Source organism: Lepus europaeus, chromosome 5, assembly GCF_033115175.1.
Source record: "Lepus europaeus isolate LE1 chromosome 5, mLepTim1.pri, whole genome shotgun sequence".
NCBI classification, from domain to species: Eukaryota; Metazoa; Chordata; class Mammalia; order Lagomorpha; family Leporidae; genus Lepus; species Lepus europaeus.
In genome coordinates, this window is record NC_084831.1 from 125884920 (window position 1) to 125907240 (window position 22321).

General features: G+C 42.7%; 1 protein-coding gene across 2 annotated transcripts in view; it reads right to left on the minus strand.

Annotated features, from left to right (window-relative positions):
• The window catches only part of CD84 (CD84 molecule), a 35144-nt gene extending 20055 nt beyond the window's left edge, over positions 1 to 15089 (minus strand). For both annotated transcript variants that reach the window (XM_062193713.1, XM_062193714.1), the window contains exon 1: positions 15018 to 15089. In XM_062193713.1, the coding sequence (XP_062049697.1) occupies positions 15018 to 15063 (46 nt within the window). In that variant the 5' untranslated portion in view covers positions 15064 to 15089. The remainder of the gene's footprint in view (positions 1 to 15017) is intronic.
• Between the last annotated feature and the right edge of the window lie 7232 nt (positions 15090 to 22321).

Consider the following 22321-nt stretch of genomic DNA (forward strand, 5'->3'; position numbering starts at 1 on the left):
CCACCAGGCAGCCCGATGTGGGACGAGGATGCACTCTCCTGGAACAAATTCTGAAGTCAGCCAAGTTCACTATTCATTCATTCATTTATAAAGGTATGCCTGTGTTTATTCTGGGTCAGTTTTTTCCCCACATACTATGGCAGGTATTTATTAATTTAATTTATGATACAAATGGTTGTTGAGCATCTAGTCTGAAGCATCCTACAAGGGGCTAACACACAAAGGTGAAGAAAAAACCAGATACAGGTCTTGCTCTGGAATTTACTGTTACAGGAAGACACCAGTGGTGACCGGACAGCACATCAACAGATGGGTAGATACCAAGCGCATAAGTATTATGGTACCATGGGAGAATGGCTAGGGGAAAGGGGGCTTGTTATGTTCTGGTATGCTTATGTTCTGGAACGCTTGCTCCTGAGAGCTGGAGGATGGGTCCTAAAAATATCACATAGGAAGCGTGGCAGGCTCATTTTCTCCTCCTCCTCCTCTCTATCACCTTGAGAAGGTAAATTGATTCATTACATAGTTTGCAGAATGAGAGAGAATATTTTTCCTCCTTCTCCTCCTCTTTATTATCCTGTCATTCACCGAGGTTTCTGTAGTGAGAGACAGCATTTGGGCCCAGCATGGGTTGTAGTCAAAGTAATTAACAACAAGTAAGACATAGCTCTGACAGAAAGGGCATGAGCCACAACAGCTTGTTGGTTATTCTGATGTGCACAGGCTACATGTAACCTCCAAAGACCAGTACCTAAATCTCCCACATAAGTGGATACTGGTTAACTTCAAGTTTACCCGGAGATTGGAATGTATGGGGAAAAATAAGGTTCTCTAAGAATATAAATGACTGTGAAGTGTCACAAAAACAAAAAGATTCTCAACATGATGGTTGTCTAATTGTGGCTACCTTTCCCTGTCACCCCAGCAACTGCTGACTGAGCCCCAGGGACTGCTGACATAAACCCCCTTCCTTACCGGGCAATGAAGGTTTTTCTATTAGGAGGAATAGCCCAAGTAAGGCCTGACAATCAGCTGTACTAAGTACAGAAGGAGATGTAACAGGCCCTGGGGTTGGGGTTAGAGGGCTGGATAGGGGGCAAACCAGGGACTTCTGTCTATAAACATTTATTGAGTGCTAACTATACGTCAGGGGCTGTGCTAGAGACAGGCATAAATAAGCATATGTGGAAGCCCTCAGGATTTCAGAACCCAGGGACTGAGACAGATGTTCATATAAGTGGAAAGTAAAACTGTGATGAATGCTGAATGTTAAGAGCTTTAGGAGCAAACCCTTGTGGGGACAGAAAGCGAGGCTAATGCTGCCTTTAGTGGTTGCAGTCATAGTTTGCCAACACTCTGAATGGTAGTTCTCCCCAGCTAAACCGTCCTGCTGGGCTGGTGAGGTCCACTCAAGGGGCACTTGGAACACCGCAGCCCAAGTCCCTGGATGTCCTCGACGTGGGTATGTGAGCTGCACAGCTGCACAGAGCCCTGAGCTCAGAAGCCCCGTGAACTTGCCTGTAATGCCACCTTCAAGTTCTTAATACTATTTTAACAAGGAGCTCCACTTTTCCTGATGCATTGGTCCCTGCAAATTTTACAGTCAGACCGGATTCTCGATCTCCTGTTTCTCCAGGCTTTTTCAAAGTCAGGCCCTGGAACCTAATCACCACTCCTCTCTGTGGATTCATATTATGTGAATGTGAATGAGGAGGTGAATAGGACGTGGTGTCCACAGACTTGTAATACTGATGAGGTCTCTCAGCCAAGTCCCAGGAAGTGTGGAGGCAGCTTGCGCATGCCAAGGGCTTCTTGGTACTGAGGGCGACTGTAAAGCCACAAGTGATTGGTGTGGGGTGCAGTTTTAAAAGTGCTTGTCACCTCCCGTAGAAGGCAGGAAATGGTGCTGGACATCAAAGGGCAATCAGGCAGTGGTGGGTGAAGCTGGGGGAAGTCTGCTGTTATTTGTGTTCCTGGTGTTATAGGTCAGCATCCTGTGATGGCTGTGCAAAGGCAGAGGGTTCACACACAGGCATGCAATAAAGGTTCTGCCACCTTTAAACACTCCCACTGTGCAGCTGCAAAGCCGTAGCAAGTAGTGGAAAGGCAGGGAGGCAGAAGCTGCAGGTGTCAGCCCTGCGGCTGATGAGCTGGGCAACATTCAAGTCACAAAGCCGTTCTGAATGTGCTTCTTCATCCACAGGATGGAAATAATAACTAATATTTGCCCTGTCTCTGTAGTGAGCAGCAAATTATATGACACGAGTACAAGTATTTTGTTAACCATTAATGCCAAGTAAATAATAGTTATTTCCGAGGTTGATAATGCTAACCATCCTTTAAACAACTGGTCCGTGCTCTTTAGGGGTTCCATAGGTCACCCCTATGATGTGAGGGCCATAAAGGAGCACGAATGAGTGTTAAGAGTATTTTTTTTTGACAGGCAGAGTGGACAGTGAGAGAGAGAGAGAGACAGAGAGAAAGGTTTTCCTTTGCCGTTGGTTCACCCTCCAATGGCCGCCGCGGCCGGCGGGCTGCGGCCGGCACACTGCGCTGATCCGAAGCCAGGAAGGAGCCAGGTGCTTCTCCTGGTCTCCCATGGGGTGGGTGCAGGGCCCAAGCACTTGGGCCATCCTCCACTGCACTCCTGGGCCATAGCAGAGAGCTGGCCTGGAAGAGGGGCAACAGGGACAGAATCCGGCGCCCCGACTGGGACTAGAACCTGGTGTGCTGGTGCTACTAGGCGGGCGCCAGCCAAGAGCATTTTTAAGGTTAATATAGGTATTAGTATTCAGGGATGGTTTTAGGGACTCTTGGTAGACTCAATTTGCTCATAAAAGAGCAAATTTCAGTTTTATAAAGAAACCACCACATCAATCATTACCAATATTTATTTTTTTGAGTGTTAAAGGGATCCAAATGCCATAGTCCCTGGAATGAACTAAATTTCAGAGAGAACGTGTGGCATGGACATGTCTTGAAGACTTATCATGAAAAGTATTATGCTGTTTCAGGCCTGGAATGCCAAGACACTGTGGCAAAAAATGGTCTACATGAAAGATCTCTGTGAGTAGGATCCCAGTGGAAAGAACGGACCATCAAAGAAGGAGGTAGCTTTCTTTGAAGGGAGGTGAGAACTTCCACTTTGATTATGGCCTTGTCTAAATAAGGTCAGAGTTTGTGAACTCAAGAGGCTTCCAAAGCCTTGGCAGCTCATGACAAGAGCCTCAGATAATTACTGATGTCATAAATAAGAGTGTCAATTGTTAAATCAACAACAGGAGTCACTGTGCACTTACTCCCCATGTAGGACCTCTGTCTTTAATGAGTTGTACTATGAGAATTAACGGTAAAACAGTACTTTATACTTTGTGTGTCTGTGTGGGTGCAGATTGTTGAAATCTTTACTTAATACAGAGTTGGTCTTCTGTATACAAAAATAATTAAAAATGAACCTTAATGAATAATGAGATGGGAGAGAGAGTAGGAGGTTGGACTGTTTGAGGGTGGGAGGGCAGGTATGGGGGGAAGAACCGCTATAATCCAAAAGCTGTACCTATGAAATTTATATTTATAAAATAAAGCTTTCTAAAAAAAGAAATTCTCTGCTGAAATATCAAGAGGTCTTCAGAAAGTTTGTGTAAAAGGATTATTATGAAAAATATAGATTTTTAAAAAATGGCACCAAAATAAATGTATCTTTAAAAAAATAAAATAAATGTTTCTCTTCTCAATAAAAAAAAGAATGAGCTAAAAAAAGAAAAGTATTATGCTGGTCTGTGCCCAAGATAGGTTCCCAAACTTTCCTTTAGAATTTACTATCTAATTAGGGATATACACATATGTATGTACTGCCTTTGGCAGTATGAGATAGTAAATGAATAAATTCAAGTGAATAGTAGAGGCAGAACTTTCAGATGAGATTTAAAGGAAATAGAAATTACTTTGAGCTGTAGTGGTTCGAGAAAACTTCTTGGAGACACAGAATTTGAAGAGGATCTTGAAGGGTAAACAGTATTTTACTGGATGTAATGAGAAAGGAAGCATATGTCAGGTCCTCAGAGTCTTGAACAAAAGTGTAAAAGCAGGAGAATTGTTACATGGTTGAGTCAGTGTAGACTGTGTAACAGAACAGAAGGAAAGGCAGAGGAGAGCTATTAAAGTTTTTGAGGATGATGATCAAGATAATTTTTCAAGGTCACAGTAATGTTCAGTAATGAGAAAGAATAAGAGGAAAGAGAAGTTGGACTAGAGAGACCACCTGGGAGACTGTTAGAGCCATCTGGGTGTGAACCCAGGGGATAATCATGGGAATGGAAGACTGTGGACTTGAGAGAAACAAGAAATTTGCCTTGCCAAACAAGGCAAAGAATCAGGAAGTCTGCAACAGAATTTGATCATTCAACAGTATACTGTGAGTTTCTGTTTCATACCAGTGCAGAACTAGTAGTTCTTGGAAAAACCAAAGTTTATGGCAGAAATAAGTCAAAAGGGAAAGGGAAGTTTAGTGCTAGAAATAGTTTGAACATGAGATGCTAGTGTACCCTCTAAATAAGCAGCTGGAAGGATGGATGATAAGGAGACAGAATGAGCTGGGAGTGTTGTTTGAGGGAGGGTAGCAGACCCTGCTAGCTATTCTGCTGCATTTGTTTTTTGATTCATGCCTACCAGTAGAATACCTAACTTTTAGCATGGCATTGAACGCCACCCAGAATAAAGATTACATTGCCCGGCTTTCTGCTTACTGAGTTTGCTCCTGTGACTACAAACAGGCCACAAATATGAAAGTGGAAGTGTTGTATGTGACTTCTTTGTCTTGAAGAAGAGGGCACGTTTCTTTCTTCATCTCCTTCTTGCTCCTTGCAGGCTGGGACATTCTAACAGCTGCTTCTCAGACAGACATGATGGATTACAAGGAGGAAGCCAAGTCCTGAGGATGGTGGAGCAGGAAGATAGAAAGCATGATTTTGTAAACCACTTTACCAACTGTGAACTGACACTCCTGGGCTTTTTTTTTTTTTTAATATGAGCAAGAAATAAACTTCTTTCTTGTTGAAGCCATTCTCACTTTATTGCTTTTGTTACTTATTGTGAAACTAAAAGTCAAGAGATTAGGAAATAATCCACTGGCAGAGCATTATTGAAAGAAAGGAGAGGGCCAGCGCTGTGGCATAGCGGGTAAGGCCACTGCCTGCAGTGCTAGCATCCCATAAGGGCGCCGGTTCAAGTCCTGGCTGCTCCACTTCTGATCCAGCTCTCTGCTATGGCTTGGGAAAGCAGTATATGTTGGCCCAAGTGCTTGGGCCCCATCACCTCCGTGTAAGACCTGGAGGAAGCTCCTGGCTCCTGGCTTTGGATCGGCACAGCTTTGGCCATTGCAGCCAACTGGGGAGTGAACCAGCAGATGGAAGTCCTCTCTCTCTGCCTCTCCTCTCTCTGTGTAACTCTGACTTTCAAATAAATTAATAAATCTTTATTAAAAAAAAAAGAAAGGAGGATCATTCAGGTGGAGAGAGACTGAAGTCTCAGGTTGAGTCTTGTGAACAGGTCTTACATTTACAAAAGAGGCACCATCAAGAGAAATCAAACACACTGGGTGGTAATAGTGGCCCCTGTGGTAGACAATATCATGGAACCTGAGCGTACAGAGTCCCAGGGAGAAAGTTGTCACTGATGGCTAGTGAGTCAGCGTGAACAAGTGGGATAAAGAAAATGCTCATGGATTTGCCTATTGGGGGTTATGGTGGCTTTTGAGAATGTAGCACAAGTAGGATAATTGAATTGGAGGCCACAATATTCCTGTACTGTCAAGGAAAATAAATGTACTTGATTTTGTTTTTAAAATAGAATAGATGGGGGCTGGTGCTGTGGCGCAGTGGGTTAATGCCCTGGCCTGAAGTGCTGGCATACCATATGGGAGCCAGTTCGAGTCCCAGCAGCTCCACTTCCTATCTAGCTCTCTGCTATGGCCTGGGATAGCAATGGACGATGGTCCAAGTCCTTGGGTCCCTGCACCTGCGTGGGAGACCCAGAAGAGGCTCCTGGATCCTAGCTTCAGATGGGCGCAGCACCGGCTGTTGCAGCCAGTTGGGGAGTGAACCATCGGATGGAAGACCTCTCTCTCTCTCTCTCTCTCTCTGTCTCTCTCTGCCTCTCCTCTATCTATGTAACTCTGACATTCAAATAAATAAAAATAAATCTTAAAAAATAGAATACATGTGTGGGGGAGAAGTGCTAGAGCCGGTGAGCAGAGGCAATTCCCCTGACAGATCTGCCCTTGGGTAGGCGAGCCTACCCATAAGCACTCTGGGGCTCTATGTTTCCTTGCCACCTTTGTGGTAGCCATGGATCCATGAGTCTGTGTTACTGAAACTATGAACAACTTGAGTCCAGGGGCCTTGCCAACAAATTTGCAACACCCAGCACAGCACGAGAGACTCTGTCATGGAACACAAGATGAAAGGAAAGGAGTGGGCAGTGACAGCTCTCAATTTTCCATCAGTGGAGGTCGCACCTTCTCTTGAGGGGAAGGGAGAACGGAAGATTGAATGAAAGAACAAAGGTACTCTGGGTGTTGTGGGTTACGGGGAGAGAAGCGGGACTGCTTGGTCAAGGTGAGAAAGCGGACTTGAACCTGGTGGAACCTGTTCACAGTCCATCCTTGACATTTGCTGAGGACTTTATCTTACTTTGCTGGAAGATGGGATATAATGATCCCTGCCTCAGAGAATCATGAGCTCACCCAGAAGCTGCTAGATACATAGTGGATGTTCAGAGCAAAGAGGATAAAATGGAAGGCAGTCGTTCTTGATGGGCTTCGTCTCTTCTGGAATGTGGAAGGCAAGCCTGTGTGTCAAGGGTAAGCAGGCCAGGGGTGGGGCTGGCTGGGGAGTATCCACATTAGGGGCACAGGTTTGAATCCAGGTATATGCGAATCTGGCTCTGTCATCTTCAGAATATTACCCAAATTCACTAATCCTTAGGTTCCTCAACTCTAAAATGTGGGCAATCATTAAATGCAACCATGAAGATACTCCTAAGGCACCCAGCACAGTGCCTGGCACATATAACTAGTAATCGCTATTTCTTTTCTGATGAATGTAAAAGAAAAAAAAATTGGGAAACGTTCCTAGAAGGAACATCACTACAGGAAGTCAACAAGGGATTAACAAATTAATGATTGCTGAGAAGTTATCAGAGCCCAGTGAAGAGAAGTAAACCGCATGTAAAAGATTTATTTTTTTATTTGAAAAACAGAGTTACAGAGAAAGAGAGAGAGAGAGAGAGAGAGGGAGAGACAGAGAGGACTTCCATCTGCTGACTCACTCCCCAAATGGCCAGGATGGCTGGGGCTGGGCCTGTCCAAAGCCAGGAGCCAGGAGCTTCATTCAGGTCTCCCATGTGGGTGCAGGAACCTAAGCATTTGGGCCATCCTCTGCTGCTTTCCCAGGCCATTAGCAGGGAGTTGGATCAGAAGTGGAGCATCTGGGACTTGAACGGGCACCCGTATGGGATGGCCACACTCTAGGTGGTGGCTTTACCTGCTGTGCCACAGCGCCAACCCCTGGGTAACCCACATTTATAACATCTCCTCAGTGTGATTTCCTAAATTCTGTATTCCGGACCACTGATGGGAAGGGTAGGAGGAAGGCAAGAAGCAAGAGCAAGAAAAGGCTGAAACCTTGGAGTGCAGATTTAGATGGAAAAAGTCTCTTTACTGCGACATTGGTAGCTACGGTGAAGAACAAGCCCAGAACCACAGGCTAGCATGACAGCAGCCTGGGCACAGGGCACCGTGTCCTAGTTTGAGCTGGGGCATATTTTCTAGTTCATCACATCTTTCTGTGTCTGGATGATCCATTCCATGTATATGGCAGAGTTTACAAATGTTTCATGGTCACATAGCTGCCAAAAGCCACTGCTTAGAAGAAGGCAATAGGAATTATGAGAAAATGAAAGAGAAGATAAAAAAACAGAAAGGAATCAGGAATTCCAGCTGGTTGTAAAGATGATTCTGTAGGAGGTCTTTCAATGGTTAGAGGAAAATTCTTCAGAGAAATGTACTAGTGTGGAGTGGAACCCCAAGTGATTTTGAAATATCAAATATTGATGACATTGGTGTTTAGATCAAAAACTTTGTTGGGCGTCCTAGATTCTAGTTAAACAAAGGATAGTGTATACTTTGGGTTGGGGGTGCTCCTTGGTCTCCTTTCAGGTGGTCTACCATCATCAACAAGTCCCTGTCTGATCTGGTCTCTCCTTCCGTATCTTCTCTCCTTCCCCTTTTTACTTGCTCCAACCACACTGGTTTCTTTTGTTCTCCAAACAAGCGGGGGAACTCTCTGCACTTGCTGCTCTCCTCTCCTATCCACTCAGCACAGCACATCCTCACTTTGTTTCATTTTCTAGTGTAATGTCATCTCATTGTGAAGATCTGGCCTGATCACCCATGTCCAAAAGTAGCAGTCTCTGCCCCCTCACTATCTAGTGCCTAGCTTCACTTTCATTTAAACATTGCATGTGAAGGTACTTATTGTCTCCTCAACTTCCCCTCCAACCCACTCCTACTAAAGTGTAATCATTTTGGTTGCAAAGCATTTGTTTCAGTCACTGCTGATTAATGAGTGTTAATTAAGTGGTTGCTTGCTACGGATCCCATTTTTTGCTTGCTACTGATCCCATTTTCCATCAATAAAAAACAAGAAAGTAGGCCATGGCTCAATAGGCTAATCCTCCACCTGTGGCGCCGGCACCCCAAGTTCTAGTCCTGGTCGGGGTGCCGGATTCTGTCCTGGTTGCCCCTCTTCCAGTCCAGCTCTCTGCTGTGGCCGGGAGAGCGGTGGAGGATGGCCCAAGTCCTTGGGCCCTGCACCCACATGGGAGACCAGGAGAAGCACCTGGCTCCTGGCTTCGGATCAGCGCAGTGCGCCGGCCACAGCACGCAGGCTGCAGTGGACATTGGGGGGTGAACCAAAGAAAAAGGAAGATCTTTCTCTCTGTCTCTCCCTCTCACTGTCCACTCTGCCTGTCCAAAAAAACCAAACCAAACCAAAACAACAACAAAAACCAAGGAAGTAAACAACAAAGCATGAGCAAAAATGAGGGCAGAGAGAACATTTATGGGTCTTTGGGTCTTAGTGTAAAAGGTCAAAGTTTAAAGTAATTCAATCTGTTTAACTAGACGTGTCTCAAATTTATTTATCGAATTCTCCCTAACCTCAAATGACTTTAGGAAACTTAGCTGGATTATTAAAAAATGGCCAAGCAGAGGTTGACAGTAGCACTATTTTAAAAAAAAAATGGAGTTCTTTCTGTATAAATAATAGGATCAATGTGTTTGTAAATGATTAAGCTCTTAAATAGGTTAAATAAAAATATTTCTACTGTACTCTAAAAGAATAAGCAGCAGTAGCAGGAGCAGTTGGCTAACTAACTTTTTTTCTACTTCTACTCCAGTATTCTACATTGTTTCTAGGAAAAATTTATTTAGACCCAGACCATGGTTACTGCAAGTGTCCTGAAGTGGGGATTGAGAAGCAGGTTCTAGTCAAGGGTCTGTTAGCGACCAGTCCTTGACCTTTCATGCCTCTTACCTAGCAGGTCTCTGGGTCCTCGCCAGTAAATGAGCTAGGACAGAGCCATCCTGCTACTTCAGAGAGTCGTGAGGAGGACTAGTTGAAGGAGAGTACACGTGGGGTACACACGATAGTGGGGAGGGACCTTGAGAGTCCCTGGGGAGTCTTGCCTGGAGGTGTGTCCACTGCCTGCCCCAGTGTGAAGCACTTTGACTTAGTGATTAAAAATGCAACTGCCTGGGCTCGAGTCCTGGCTTTGTCAGGGACTGGTCGTGGGCCCTGGGGAGTTAGTGTGCTCTCTGTGCCTCAGCGCCCTCAGCTTTAAAATGAACGTCACAGTGGTGACATCATAGATATGTTAGAAGGGTCAAGTGAGTTGATATCTGTAAACCTCTTAGAATAGTGCCTGGCATATAGTGGACATTAAATATTTGTCATATAAAGCAAATCAGCAGCTTTATAGAGGTTGAAATAACACCCAGCTGACTCCGAGGCAGAAAAGAAGGGTTGAAGTATTGGGGAGATGTCAGAGATCAGTGCATTGCTTTGATAAGAAAGGAAATGAGGGGAGATTGCATTACTTCTTAGCAGACAATTCCATGTCCTTGTTTCATTAGAATGCTTCAAATAGAATTTCTTTTTCTGTTTTTGACACCAACTCAATTTCCTTTTTTCATATACGGCCTTCTGGAGTCAATAAGTTGGGGTGGAACCTACATGGATATTGCAGGCTTGGGAGGATTATGAGAGGTCATCCATGTGGCACCCAAAAGAGAATTGGGTTAAACTGAATGGAGGAAAAGAGGAAAAAGCAGCTTGGAGAGAAGTTGTTTTGTGTCATTCTCCATACAGATAGAAAGTCCTTGGTCACAGTGTAATAAAAAAGGAACTTACCACTCCCATATGATTACATTATTAAGATTTATTCATTTGAAAGGCAGAGTTAGAGAGGCAGAGATAGAGATAGATAGGGAGAGAGAGGTCTTCCATTTGCTGGCTCACTCCCCAGGTAGCCACAACAGCCGGAGCTGTTCCAATCCGAAGCAAGGAGCCGGGAGCCTCCTCCAGGTCTCTCATGAGAGTGCAGGGGCCCAAGCACTTGAGCCATCTTTCTACTGCTTTCCCAGGTCGTGGCAGAAAGCTGGATTGGAAGTGGAGCAGCCAGGTCTTGAACTGGCACCCCTATGGGATACTGGCACTACATGCCCCTCCATACAATTATATTCTATTTTCCCCTGAAGTTTTTACTTTATATTATCTTTATTGAGATCTGGATTGATTTAAATTGGTTGTTTCAAAACAAGCAGACATGTACAAATATACACATACACACAATGCACACACAAAAACCTCAAAACAAATATAAGGTCACAGCCATCCATTGTTTTGTCATTGCTCCCTTCCATTAGCATATAATTGAACATTGAGTTGGATAACAGAAATATGGGTATCTAGACAGTTCAACCAGCATTAGTACTCATTCCCCTAATGATTGCTCATTTCTCTTTCTTTTCCAAATTCCACATTGATGAATCTAGTTAGCCCCAACCTTGCAGATTCATCCCCTCCAATGTCTAAGACAAGAAAGGTTTGATTCTGGAATACCCAAGTAGGCTGAATGGCCTAGAACTCCTGCTGTGAAAATGCTCTTGATGCCTTGCTGGTTACCACACTGACCTCCCGGGCTGCTTCAGCAAAATGGGCTGACAAGTTGGGTTTCTGCTCTCTCCTGTGTCATTACAGGATTACTGGGCACAATGTCCCAGCCTCAGTTTGGAAACTGAGTCTAGAGCTGATATCTTGATATCTAGCTTTCCCCCTTACACAACAGCTTTCCATTTCTTTATCTGGGCTTCCACTCTTGAGCCCTTTCAGTGTTAGCTCTCTGCTGAAATCTCTTTCTGGACTAGAGGCCTTGTCTTCATCTTGAAGGCCCATCTCTGCAAGGATGCTCTGTCAGCATCTGGTGTCTAATTTCCAAGGACAGATATCCAAGTGGGCATTTCACCTTTTGGATTTCCAAGTTTTGACTCCTGGAACACCCCATGACTGGTCTACATCCAATAAGACAGCAAGACCATCTTGATATTATGCTTTTTAAAGTAGTTAATTCAGGTCAATCCAAATAATTCAGGCGTGAATGGTACTTGAACTGTCTGGAGATGGTTACTGCCTGGGATGTTCTGCTTTTTTGGCCTGCCTAAACTTCTATAATTCACAAGGAGCCGCCTGCCAGCCACATTCCCCTCTACAGTGGGTGTACAGACAGGTGCAGATTCTACCCAAATAGTCTTGACTTGATGGGAATAAATAAATCATCACTCTTTATTGACAAATTCCCAATTGTGATAACCATCAACAATGGAGACAGTATTTTACTCCATTTCAGCATCAAAGTGGGTGGAGACAGCATATTGAATTGATTAAGTCTAAGGACCTTGGCGTATAGATCCTACCTCCATCACTTTTTGTATTATCAGTGTCTCCATCTGTAAATAAGTGTCGTGATAACACACATCCCCTAGGGTACAGTGAAGACCAGAGCTGATAGCCATTTTCTCAATACAATAGACTGCTTAGAGTAATGCTTGACATGTGGTGATTTTTCCTTACATGGTTGATTACTCTTACTAATGAGAGAGAGGAGAAAGGTGCAAAGGGAAGGAGTTGCAGAAATAACAGCATGAAAGCCATGGAGAAAAGGAAGAATTCACTGTGAAATCTCTGACTTCATGAGGAAGGAATGGGTCAGGAGCAAAGGCAGTGGACTCTTTCATCTTCTATCACCCGAGGGTGAGTGGTTAGGAGGGTAAGTGGAAGTACAGTCAGAGTCAGTGTTCTCCATGTTATGATGATAAATTCGAGATCAGAACATAAGACTGTGAGTCTTGGTGCCCAGAAATAAATTTCCTTATACAGAGGAGTCATGAGTTTCCACACTTGAACTTCCCTTATGCTAATTATTTTAGGGGGAAGTGAGACTTTCTACATTCAGCTCTCCAAATCATCTTAATTGCTTCTGCTGAGAATTCTACAGAGGTGCATAAAATCAGTGTTGACTCTTAAGCCTAGCACTAAAAATGAGGGCTCGCCTCTACCAGGAATAGTTGCAGGAGAAATTTAGGATATATTTTTTGCAATAAGGAAATGTTTGTGGAAAGATACATAAGGCAAAAAGATACATCAGTAAAGGGGAATGATATGGAAGGTACTTCTGACTTTTCTTCTATGAAAGTAAGCCCTGAAGTGAGCATTTGGCCTAGCAGTTAAGACACCTGTGTCCCATAATGTCATGCCTGGGTTTGATTTCCTGGCTGTAGATAGATCCTGACTCCAGTTTCCTCCCAATGCAGGCCCTTGGAAGCAACCTTGATGGCTTAAGTAATTGGGTTCCTGCTAACCATATGGGAGACCCAGATTGCATTCCTGGATTCTGGCTTTGGCCATGGATCAGTCTAACTGTTGAGGGCATTTAGGGAATAAAACAATCAATGGAAACTCCCTTTGTGTGTGTGTATTTGTCTCTCTCTTATCTTAATTAAAAAACAATAACATAAACCATCAGAAACAAGCGAGCAAAATACAAGCCTCTACTCCCTATTTCTTGGGTCCCTGATAAAAGGAATATCTCCCCTGGTTTTCTTTTCCAGTATGCTGTCAGCCCATACTTAAGCTCAAACTCCTGCTCACATTGCTTGGGCTGCCCAGTATTTTGATGTTATAAAGCCACAGCCGTTCCTAATAATGTATGCAAAGCAAGTGTGAAAAACAATAGAACTAGATAATATTTGTTAAGCACTTTATGTTCCTGTTCTATGCTAAGTGCTGTATATGCATTATTATTCTGATCTCAAAATAACCCTACTGTATTAATAATTTTCCCACTTAGAGATGGAAACAACCAAGTGAGAGAGGTTAGATAACTTTCCTAGGGTCATAAAGCCGGTGAGTGACTGGTTAGCTACTAACTGAACCCACTGCTTTCATTTCAGTTTCAGTACATGGGGAAGTGACTAGAGCTGCCTTTTGTCTTAACCAGTGCTAGCCCTTGCAGAACATCAGGGATTTTAAAACTTAATGAGTGAGGTCAGATGTAGCAGAAAGACCTCTAGCTTTGGGATGAGAAGAATAAAGATGTGTCTCCAGCTCTACCAATTTCAGGAGGTGAAACTTCAGGAAAAATTTTAAACTTCAGAATCTTAGTTTATTTTTTCTTTGCATAATGGAATTAATCACATCTAGCTTTCTATTTTAATGGTTTTCTTTAGATAGCAAGAATATAAACACAAAATCACAGAATTCCTTAAAAATTAAATGGTATAAAATTCTGTCTAGTCTTTCTCTGAAAGATTAGGGGCATTCCTAGATCCAACTCATCTCTCCATCTTGCACTTTCAGTCTGCCACACAAGGGTGACCATTCACTGGCTCCAGAGCCTTGCCTTACCTCATGGTTACAAAAACCACGAAGATCAAAATAAAGGAGCCACAACTTTAAATTGCCAAGGGGACAAGAGGAATCACAGGTATTGTTTCTACATTTTCAGAAAACCCTAACCCACTACATTCACTGGCTTCTAACTCATGCCAGAAGTTTTCTACTATATTTCCAGAGTTGGCAAGAGATACCAACTAGATAGAACTAGATTCAGAGACTTCAAACATGGTAAGTTTTTGTCTAACCAGGGAAATTATTTGAATTTGATGAGGTAATAATGCCATGCCATCTTAATATTACATAGTTTGTACTAATAACAACCAATATTCATTTTTGTCCTTTATAGTTTGCTATTAAGCCATAAGTAAGAAAAACAAGGTTTTAAAGTTAGTTTAATTTTAATTTAATGTTCCATACCTCTTTTTTTTTTTGATAGTTAACTTATTTGTAAAAATGAGATAAAGATCTCTTCAATTTAATTTAGAGAGTTTTGAGGGGGATAAAAGTAGGCCAGTATCTGGGAATGTGCTTTGAAAATAAACAGAGCATAGAGATGAGATTTTACGATGATCATGCGATACATCACTCTAACATGATAGAACAATGAAACATAGTTAGGAAGAAAATATTTCTGAAAAAACATATAAGATACTCTAGTGCCAGAAAGAAATTGCTTTTAGTTATTCAATGTTTTGGATAATGTTTTTGTCAAGCTTGGGGGGTGGGTTTACCAAGTGCTAACCCTTCTTCTGAGAAGATAGTTTTATCTCAGAGCTTTGGAGGCAGCACAGATAAAATTCAGAAATATGAACTCTTACCACTGAAAATCACTTAGGCTTGGATCTTTAGCTTCTCCCCATTCAGTTGGTTTTCTTTTGAGTATAAAATATACTGAGACTTAGGGCATTACGTTAAAAACAGATTAAAGCAACACTTCACTATCTTCCCAAACGTAATTTTTAGAACAATGAGAAGCAGGAGGGGTTAGCAAAGATCAGAACTCACAGATAGGCAGGCAAAGGAGCAAGATCCATAGGTGGTGCAGAGCCATCTTCTTCTGGGGTCTAAATGTCTGCACCAGAGCGGCTCTGTGCTGGCAGAGTCTATTTCACTTGAGTTTCTTGCTCCTTTTTATAGCCACGTTTGAGAAAGGAAGTGTGAACTAACTGATTTAGGAAGACTTGGGTTTTTTTTATTGCTATGCTAATTTTTTCCAATTAGATGACTTAAAAGGTGCCTTGCCTTAATTAGTATTTGTCCAACAAAATCCAAATATTTATTGAGTACCTACTGTGTGGCAGATACTATTCTGGGCACTAGTAATATAAAGAATAACAAAGTAATTGCTTGACCTCTTTTTGTGGGGCTTATGATCTTTTTGGAAGGCTCAACAGTCAAACAGGCAACTCCAATATAGTGTGATAAATGTTGCCATGGGAGAACTACAAGGAGCTATGGGAGTGGCAGGGGCATCTAACCCAGGCTAAAGGGAGCTGGCAAAATCTCCCTGAAGGAATGGACAGCTGTGCTGAGCAAGACCTAAAGAGTGAGTTAGCATTATTAGGCAAAAGCTAGTGGTAGATAGGAAAGAAGAAAAATGTCTCAACACATGGTAGGAGCTTATTAAATAGTAGTAATTAATATTATATCATTATCATTACATAAATTAATAGAATTATGTAATTATATAAGATAAATTATAGATTAATTTTATTGTAAGTAAATAGAATGGTATAGTATAATCATTATTATTTCTTATAGAAATTATTTACTATAATTAATATTTAGCATATTAACAACATACAATGGTAATATATAAGATCCAGTATCATATAAATATAGTTATAATATATAAAATATTGTAAGTATATGACAGATAAAAATATATAATTATATACTTATAATTATAAATATGATTACTATTATACTTTTTATAGATAGAATACTTTTTTTAAAGATTTTATTTATTTATTTGAGAGGTGGAGTTACAGACAGTGAGAGGGAGAGACAGAGAGAAAAATTTTCTGTCCATTGGTTCACTCCCCAAATGACTGCAACGGCTGGAGCTGTGCCAATCTGAAGCCAGGAGCCAAGAGCCAGGAGCTTCTTCCAGTCTCCCACGTGGGTTAAAGAGCCCAGGACTTGAGCCATCCTCCACTGCTTTCCCAGGCCATAGAAGAGAGCTGCATCGGAAGAGGAGCAGTTGGGACTAGAACTGATGCCCATATGGGATGCCGGCACTGCAGGTGGAGGATTAACTTACTGTGTCACAGCGCTGGCCCCAACGAAGTATATTTTTTTAAAAAGATTTATTTATTTACTTGAAAGAGTTATACAGAGAGAGAGAAGGAGAAGCAGAGAGAGAGAGAGAGAGAGAGAGAGAGAAAGAGAGAGAGGTCTTCCACCTGCTGGTTCACTCCCCAGTTGGCTGAAATAGCTGGAACTGCACTGATCTGAAGTCAGGAGCCAGGAGCTTCTTCCTGGTCTCCCACACAGGTGCAGGGGCCCAAAGACTTGGGCCATCCTCTACTGCCTTCCCAGGCTATAACAGAGAGCTGGATCAGAAGTAGGGCAGCTGGGACTCCAAACAGCACCCATATGGGATGCCACAACTGTAGGCGGCAGCTTTACCTGCTATGTCACGGCGCGGCCCCCACAGTACATGTCTGATAAGACTTCAAGTTGAAAGGGATTCTTTAGACTATCTACTCTGTTTTGTAGCTGGGGAACCTGATTTTTCCCAGGATGACACGGTGAATTACAGAACAGCCAGAGAAGATTGTTTGCTGAAGACTGCACTGCACAGACATGAACAGCAGCAGGTACAGAGGAAGCATGCTCAGGAGGGATTAAGCCAGATGTAACACGGGACTGTTCTTCAGCAGTGGCCCACATTCCAACCACAAGAACGAATGCCCTTCTCTGTGCAGGGGTATGCCATGGGGTGGCGGTGGGAATAAATATGTGGATCCAGGAGCCAAGAAGTTTGATCTTGGGCCTCATTGTTTTGAGGAGTGCTGGGAAGGCTGGGGACACAGTGCTTGAGTTCTGGGGGAGGTAGAGTTGTGTACAGCTTTTCCCACTGAGAAGAGATGCTGACTAACTGATTCTAAGCAAACCGAATCTCCAGAACAAGTCTTTAAATAATTCTGTTCAGGGGCCGGCACTGTGGCATAGCAGGTAAAGAGGCCACCTGCAGTTCTAGCAGCCCATATATGGGCACTAGTTCAAGTCCTGGCTGCTGCAATTCTGAACCAGCTCTCTGCTATGGCCTGGGAAAGCAGTGGAGGATGGCCCAAGTCCTTGGGTGCCTGCACCTACGTGGGAAGACCCAGAGGAAGCTCCTGGCTCCTGGCTTCAGATCGGCGCAGCTCTAGCCATTGTGGCCAACTGGGGAGTGAACCAGCAGATGGAAGACCTCTCTCTCTGTGCCTCTCCTTCTCTCTCTGTGTAACTCTGACTCTCAAATAAATAAATCAATCTTTTAAAAAAAATCTCTTCATCATTTCCAATTTACTCTTATTCATTATTGGATAGTTGAATGCCTTTATGTTGGTATATTGAAAATACCAGGGCTGGCACTGTGGCGTAGCCAGTAAAGTCGCTGCCTACAGTGCCAGCATTCCATATGGGCACTGCTTCGTGTCTCAGCTGCTCTACTTCCAATCTAGCTTTGTGCTATGGCCTGGGAAAGCAGCGGAAGATGGCCCAAGTCCTCAGGCCCCTGAACCCATGTAGGAGACCAGGAGGAAGCTCCTGGCTCCTGGCTTTGGATCTGTGCAGCTTTGGCCGTTGCAGCCAATTGGGGAGTGAATCAGCAGATGGAAGACCTCTGTCTCTGCCTCTGCCTCTCCTCTCTCTGTGTAACTCTGACTTTCAAATAAATAAATAAATGTTTAAAAAAAAGAAATTACCAGCTGTTTGAGACCAAAAAAAAAAAAAAAGACTAGGAATAAAAGTAAAATTTCCCAAATTAATGGCATTTTATTTCATAAGATTAAACCATATTATTTTACATTTCTAGCAAGCGTGTCTTCTGAAATATGTAATTATTATATGTGCAAAAACATACCTCTATCATGTATCAAATACATACAGAAGAAAGAATATGAAATTGCTAAGAGCTAAAAATCTGGTTCAATGTCTTTTTTTTTTTTAAAGATTTATTTATTTATTTGAAGGTCAGAGTTACACAGAGAGAGAGAGAGAGAGTGTGTGTGTGTGTGTGTGAGAGAGAGAGAGGTCTTCCATCCGATGGTTCACTCCCCAACTGGCCACAATGGCCAGGGCTGTGCGGATCCAAAGCCAGGAGCCAGGAACCTCCTCCGGGTCTCCCATGAGGGTGCAGGGGCCCAAGGACTTGAGCCATCTTCCACTGCCCTCCCAGGCCATAGCAGAGAGCCAGATCAGAAGTGGAGCAGCTGGGTCTTGAGCCAGCGCCCATATGGGATGCCAGTGCTTCAGGCCAGAGCGTTAACCCACTGCGCCACAGCACCAGCCCCTCTATGTCTACTTTCTATACCCTCTTTCTTCCCTCTTACTAGAATACTCCTGCTTCCCTTGCCATTTAACTCTCTCTTTTTAAAAATATTTATTTGTTTGAAAAGCAGAGTTACAGAGAAGCAGAGGCAGAGAGACAGGAGAGAGAGAGAGAGAGAGAGGCCATCCATCTGCTGGTTCACTCCCCAGATGGCCAGAGACTTGAACTGGTGCCCATATGGGATGCAGGTGGTGGCTTTACAAGCTATGCCACAGCACCAGCCCTGCCATTTAACTCTTGATTGATACCATGTTCTTTTTTAAAAAAAGTATAGACTTACTTATTTGAGAGGCAGAGTTACAGACCAAGAAAGGGAGAAGACAATGTCTATTGAGGTCCTTGGCCCATCTCTTAAGTGGGGTGTTTGTTCTGTTGTTGTGGATTTTCTTGATTTCTTTGTAGATTCTGGTTATCAACCCTTTATCTGTAGTATAGTTTGCAAATATTTTTTCCCATTCTGTCGGTTGCCTCTTCACTTTCCTGACTGTTTCTTTTGAAGTACAGAAACTTCTCAATTTGATGCAATCCCAAATGTTAATTTTGGTTTTGACTGTCTGTGCTCCTGGGGTCTTTTCCAAGAAGTCTGCCTGTACCTATATCTTGCAGGGTTTCTCCGATGCTCTCTAATAATTTGATGGTTTCGGGTCGTAGATTTAAGTCTTTAATCCATGTTGAGTGAATTTTTGTGTAAGGTGAAAGGTAGGGGTCTTGCTTCAAGCTTCTGCACGTGGAAATCCAATGTTCCGAGCACCATTTATTGCATAGACTGTCCTTATTCCAGGGATTAGTTTTGGATCTTTGATCAAATATAAGTTGGCTGTAGATGTTTGGATTGATTTCTGGTGTTTCTATTCTGTTCCATTGGTCTATCCATCTGTTTCTGTACCAGTACCCTGCTGTTTTGATAACAACTGCCCTGTAGTATGTCCTGAAATCTGGTATTGTGATGCCTCTGGCTTTGTTTTTGTTGTACAAGATTGCTTTGGCTATTCGAAGTCTTCTGTGTCTCCATATGAATTTCAGCATCATTTTTTCCAGATCTGAGAAGAAGGTCTTTGGTATCTTGATTGGTATTGCATTGAATGTATAAATTGCTTTTGGGAGAATAGACATTTTGATGATATTGATTCTTCCAATCCATGAGCATGGAAGATTTCTCCATTTTTTGGTATCCTCTTCTATTTCTTTCTTTAAGGTTTTGTAGTTTTCATCGTAGAGATCTTTAACGTCCTTGGTTAAGTTTATTCCAAGGTATTTGATAGTTTTTGTAGCTATTGTGAATGGGATTGATTTTAGAAGGAAATCCAAATGGCCAACAGACACATGAAAAAATGTTCAAGATCACTAGCAATCAGAGAAGTGCAAATCAAAACCACAATGAGGTTTCACCTCACCCCGGTGAGAATGGCTCACATTCAGAAATCTACCAACAATAGATGCTGGAGAGGATGTGGAGAAAAAGGGACACTAACCCACTGTTGGTGGGAATGCAAACTGGTTAAGCCACTATGGAAGTCAGTCTGGAGATTCCTCAGAAACCTGAACATAACCCTACTATACAACCCAGCCATCCCACTCCTTGGAATTTACCCAAAGGAAATTAATTTGGCTAATAAAAAAGCCATCTGCACATTAATGTTTATTGCAGCTCAATTCACAATAGCTAAGACCTGGAACCAACCCAAATGCCCATCAACAGTAGACTGGATAAAGAAATTATGGGACATGTACTCCATAGAATACTATACAGCAGTAAGAAACAATGAAACCCAGTCATTTGCAACAAGATGGAGGAATCTGGAAAACATCATGCTGAGTGAATTAAGCCAGTCCCAAAGAGACAAATATCATTTGTTTTCCCTGATCGGTGACAACTGAGCACCAAAGGGGAAACCTGTTGAAGTGAAATGGACACTATAAGAGACAATGACCTGATCAGCTCTTGTCCTGACTCTAGATGTACAATGTAATACTTTATCCTTTTTAGTATTTGTTGTTGTTGTTGTTCTAGTACTAGTGGTTGAACTCTGTAATTAACACACAATTATTCTTAGGTGTTTAAATTTTAACTGTAAAGTGATCCCTGTTAAATTTAAGAGTGGAAAAAGAGAGGGAGGAGATGTACAATTTGGGACATGCTCAATTAGACTTGCCCCAAATGATGGAGTTAGAAATGTGCCAGGGGATTCCAATACAATCCCATCAAGGTGGCATGTACCAATGCCATCTCACTAGTCCAAGTGATCAATTTCAGTTCACAATCGATGGCTCTGATAGGTCTAAGAGTCAAAGGGATCACACAAACAAGACCAGTGTCTACTAATACTAACTGATAGAATCAAAAAGGGAGAGAAAGATCCAACATGGGAAGTGGGATACACAGCAGACTCATAGAATGGCAGACATCCTAAACAACACTCTGGCCTCACAATCAGCCCTTAAGGCATTTGGATCTGGCTGAAGAGCCCATGAGAGTATTGTAGGCATGGAAAGCCAAGACACCCTGGAAAAGAAGAAAAAAAAAAAAAAGAAGAAGACCTAAATGAAAGATCTCTGTGAGTGAGATCCCAGTGGAAAGAACAGGGCCATCAAAGAAGGAGGTACCTTTCTCTGAAGGGAGGAGAGAACTTCCACTTTGACTATGACCCTATCGGAATAAGATCAAAGTCAGCGAACTCCAAAGGCTTCCATAGCCCTGGCAACTCATGACTAGAGCCTAGGGAGATTACTGACGCCATGAACAGGAGTGTCAAATTGTTAAGTCAGCAACAGGAGTCACTGTGTGCTTACATCCCATGTGGGATCTGTCCTTAATGTGTTGTCTAATGTGCAGTGATGCTATAACTAGTACTGAAACAGTATTTTTGCACTTTGTGTTTCTGCGTGGGTGCAAACTGATGAGATCTTTACTAATTATGTGCTGAATCGATCTTCTGTATATAAAGATAATTGGAAGTGAAAAAAAAAAACCTAGTGTTAAATTGGAAATGACATAGAAAATTAATTAATTTAAAAAAATATTATGTAGGATCTCTGTCTTTAATGTGCTGTACACTCTTATTTAATGCTATAACTATTACTCCAACAGTATTTTTTTTCACTTTGTGTTGCTATATGGGGGCAAACTGTTGAAATTTTTACCTAATATATACTAAACTGATCTTCTGTATATAAAGAGAATTGAAAATGAATCATGATGTGATTGGAAGGGGAGAGGGAGCGGGGTGGGGAGGGTTGTGGGTGGGAGGGAAGTTTTGGGAGGGGGAAGCCATTGTAACCCATGGGCTGTGCTTTGGAAATTTATATTCATTAAATAAAAGTTTAATAAAAAAAAAAGAAAGGGAGAAGACAGAGAGAGAGAGGTCTTCCATCCTCTAATTCACTCCCCAACTGGCTGCAACCGCCAGAGCTGGGTGGATCCAAAGCCAGGAGCCAGGAGCTTCCTCAGGGTCTCCCACATGGGCGCAAGGGTCCAAGCACTTGGGCCATCTTCCACTGCTTTCCCAGGCCATAGCAGAGAGCTGGATTGGAAGAGGAGCAGCTGGGATACAAACCGGCACCCAGATGGGATGCCAGCACCACAGGGGAAGGCTTAGCCTACTACGCCACAATGCCAGCCCCAAGTCTATGTCTTTAGAGACACTAGATTAGTATCTTGCTCAAGGTTTTATTTCCCATTAAACCTGGACCAGAATCTTATTTTTATCTTTCAAACTTAAGTTAACAGACAACTGGTATATCTTTAGCAAGAAGATACTGGATTTGAGAA